Source organism: Emiliania huxleyi (genome assembly GCF_000372725.1).
Source record: "Emiliania huxleyi CCMP1516 unplaced genomic scaffold EMIHUscaffold_262, whole genome shotgun sequence".
Lineage (NCBI taxonomy): Eukaryota > Haptophyta > Isochrysidales > Noelaerhabdaceae > Emiliania > Emiliania huxleyi.
This window is the reverse complement of record NW_005200073.1, coordinates 37343-39472: the sequence shown is the minus strand read 5'-3', so window position 1 is coordinate 39472 and position 2130 is coordinate 37343. Positions and strand designations below refer to the sequence as shown.

At 59.8% G+C, this 2130-nt stretch overlaps 1 protein-coding gene across 1 annotated transcript; it reads left to right on the top strand.

Moving 5' to 3' along the window:
• Positions 1 to 800: 800 nt before the first annotated feature.
• On the top strand, positions 801 to 1838 carry EMIHUDRAFT_74009 (hypothetical protein; the record flags this gene model as incomplete). Its single annotated transcript, XM_005777288.1, has 2 exons — positions 801 to 1297; positions 1340 to 1838. Coding segments are annotated over 2 exons (996 nt in total), but the record flags the coding sequence as incomplete, so codon positions are not given.
• Positions 1839 to 2130: the final 292 nt, after the last annotated feature.

Genomic DNA, 2130 nt, shown 5'->3' with positions numbered 1-2130 from the left:
ACTTCACCGTGCCGCTCCTGGTCGACGGCGCGCCGCTCCTACATCTGAGGTCGCTGAAGGTTAGCCAGCTACGCGTGCTGAACCTTTTTGGGAAGCCCTGGTTGCGCGAAGAAGAGCTGAAGCAGATGCTCGCCGGCATGGCTAGCGGTGCTTCCTCCGTTGTGCCTGGTGTTCGGCAGCGGCAGCCGTCGCTGTTGGCGGTCGGCGAAGAGCTCAGCAGTGTCAAGGACGAGATCATGATGTCTGCTGCGAGCGGCCGACTAAGGCACTACGGTGTGGTCCAGAACGATGGCCAGTTCGTCATCTACCGCGACGACGCTGCGTCCCCCAATTCGGCCGCACCGATTTGGAGCACACAGACGTTCGTGGGCGAGGTGAACGGGACGACGTATGGCTTGACGCTGTCACCAACCGGGTCGCTGGAGCTGTCTCGAAGGTTCCACAATGACGTCAAGTCAGACAAGCTTGTGTGGTCCAGCCCTCACGATCGCACTCGCCGGCATCCTAGGGGCAGCTACGTCGCCCAGCTCAAGAGCGACGGCTGCCTCGCCGTGTACTGGAAGAGTCCGAAGAACGGAAAGTGCTTGTCCCTCGTTTGGGAAACGGCAACGAAGGGCAGCCGATACGTGTCGCGCCACCATCAAGGCACGTGCCTCTCGCTCGTGTGGCAGTCGATCCCGAACAAGGTGCATACGAAAGGGTGTATAAGGAAGAACTGCGACCTCAGTCTATCTCGCGAGCACTTCGCGTGCACCTCGTTTCCAGCCGCGGTGCCGGCGCTCTTGCAGGACGCATCAACCTTTACGCTCTTGATCAGCACGCACAGCCGGTTCGAGCTACTCTCCGAGCAGCTGTCGTACTACAGCGCGTCGCCGATGATCTCGACCATAGTCGTCACGTGGCACAACATGAACATTAAGGCACCGCCCGACGCCCGCGTCAATGGGACGTATATTCGGTTCGAAAGCCCAACCACGGACAGCCTCAACAACCGCTTTCAGCCCTTAGCGTACATTACGACCGAGGCCGTCTTCATCCTGGACGACATCAAGCTGCACCTGCAGGACATGCACAACATGTTCGCTGCCTGGAAGGAGAACAAGCAGAACCTCGTCGGGGCGTCGCCTCGCTGGGTCGATGGTGGTTCATCGGAGCCCGGGTCTGGCGGGCGTGCTTCCGCGCCGCACAACTTGGCCTACTTAACCCAAAGCGAGGCCTCACCGGACAAGTACGAAGGGTACAGCCTGATGCTGACGAGGACGATGATGATGCATCGTGACTATCTTCACCTCTACACGTGCGGCGGCAGCTCGACAGAGCTCGGCCTGCAAGTAGCGAGCCACTTCGACCAGCTTCGATCGCTCATCTTGTCGATCGTCGCGGCCGAATTCAATTGCGAGGACATCGGCATGAACTTCGTCGTGAACGCGGCGAGGTCCAGCGCCAACCCGCCAGGCGCCGACGCTGCGCCCCTTTTCGTACGGCCGCTGCACAGAATTGGCGACTTCGGAAAGATGGGCGACACGGGTCTGCACCAGAAGAAGTCGCATACAACGGCGCGGACGGACTGCTTGAACCAGATGAACCGAGCCTTTTGGCAGGCGACTGGCCAAAGCTTGCCTGTTCAGACGAGGGTCATTGATGCAATGCCGTCTAGCCTCAACTCGACGTCGACGGCGCTCATGCAGAGGCGGTATTCAGGGCTGAGCGTCCGCCTTCACGACGACTGCATGACGATCGAGCGCGGGGTCGACGGGGTCCACAAACAAGGGGGGTGCTCCTGGGATCTGCCGGCCCAGACGAAGTACAACGCGTATTACGTTCCTTCCGTGCACTGACGGGCGTATGATCTCGAGCGGGGCTGTTGGTGGTGCTCAACAGCACAGAGCTCTTTGGGACCGCGGCTGCATAGCATGCGGGTAGGCTCGGCTTCCTGAGTGAGCGCGGGGCGATGTGCAGGTAAGGTAAGGTAAGGTAAACTTCTCCACACACACACGAGGTGGTGGGGCAGGGGGGGCGACCCTCGCGCACTCTTGTAGCATGCAGGTTGCAGTCTGCATGGATTAGCCTCTGCATAGACGGGCTGATTTTACATTACGTATTTCTGGAAAGGGGGATTTAAAATGCAGA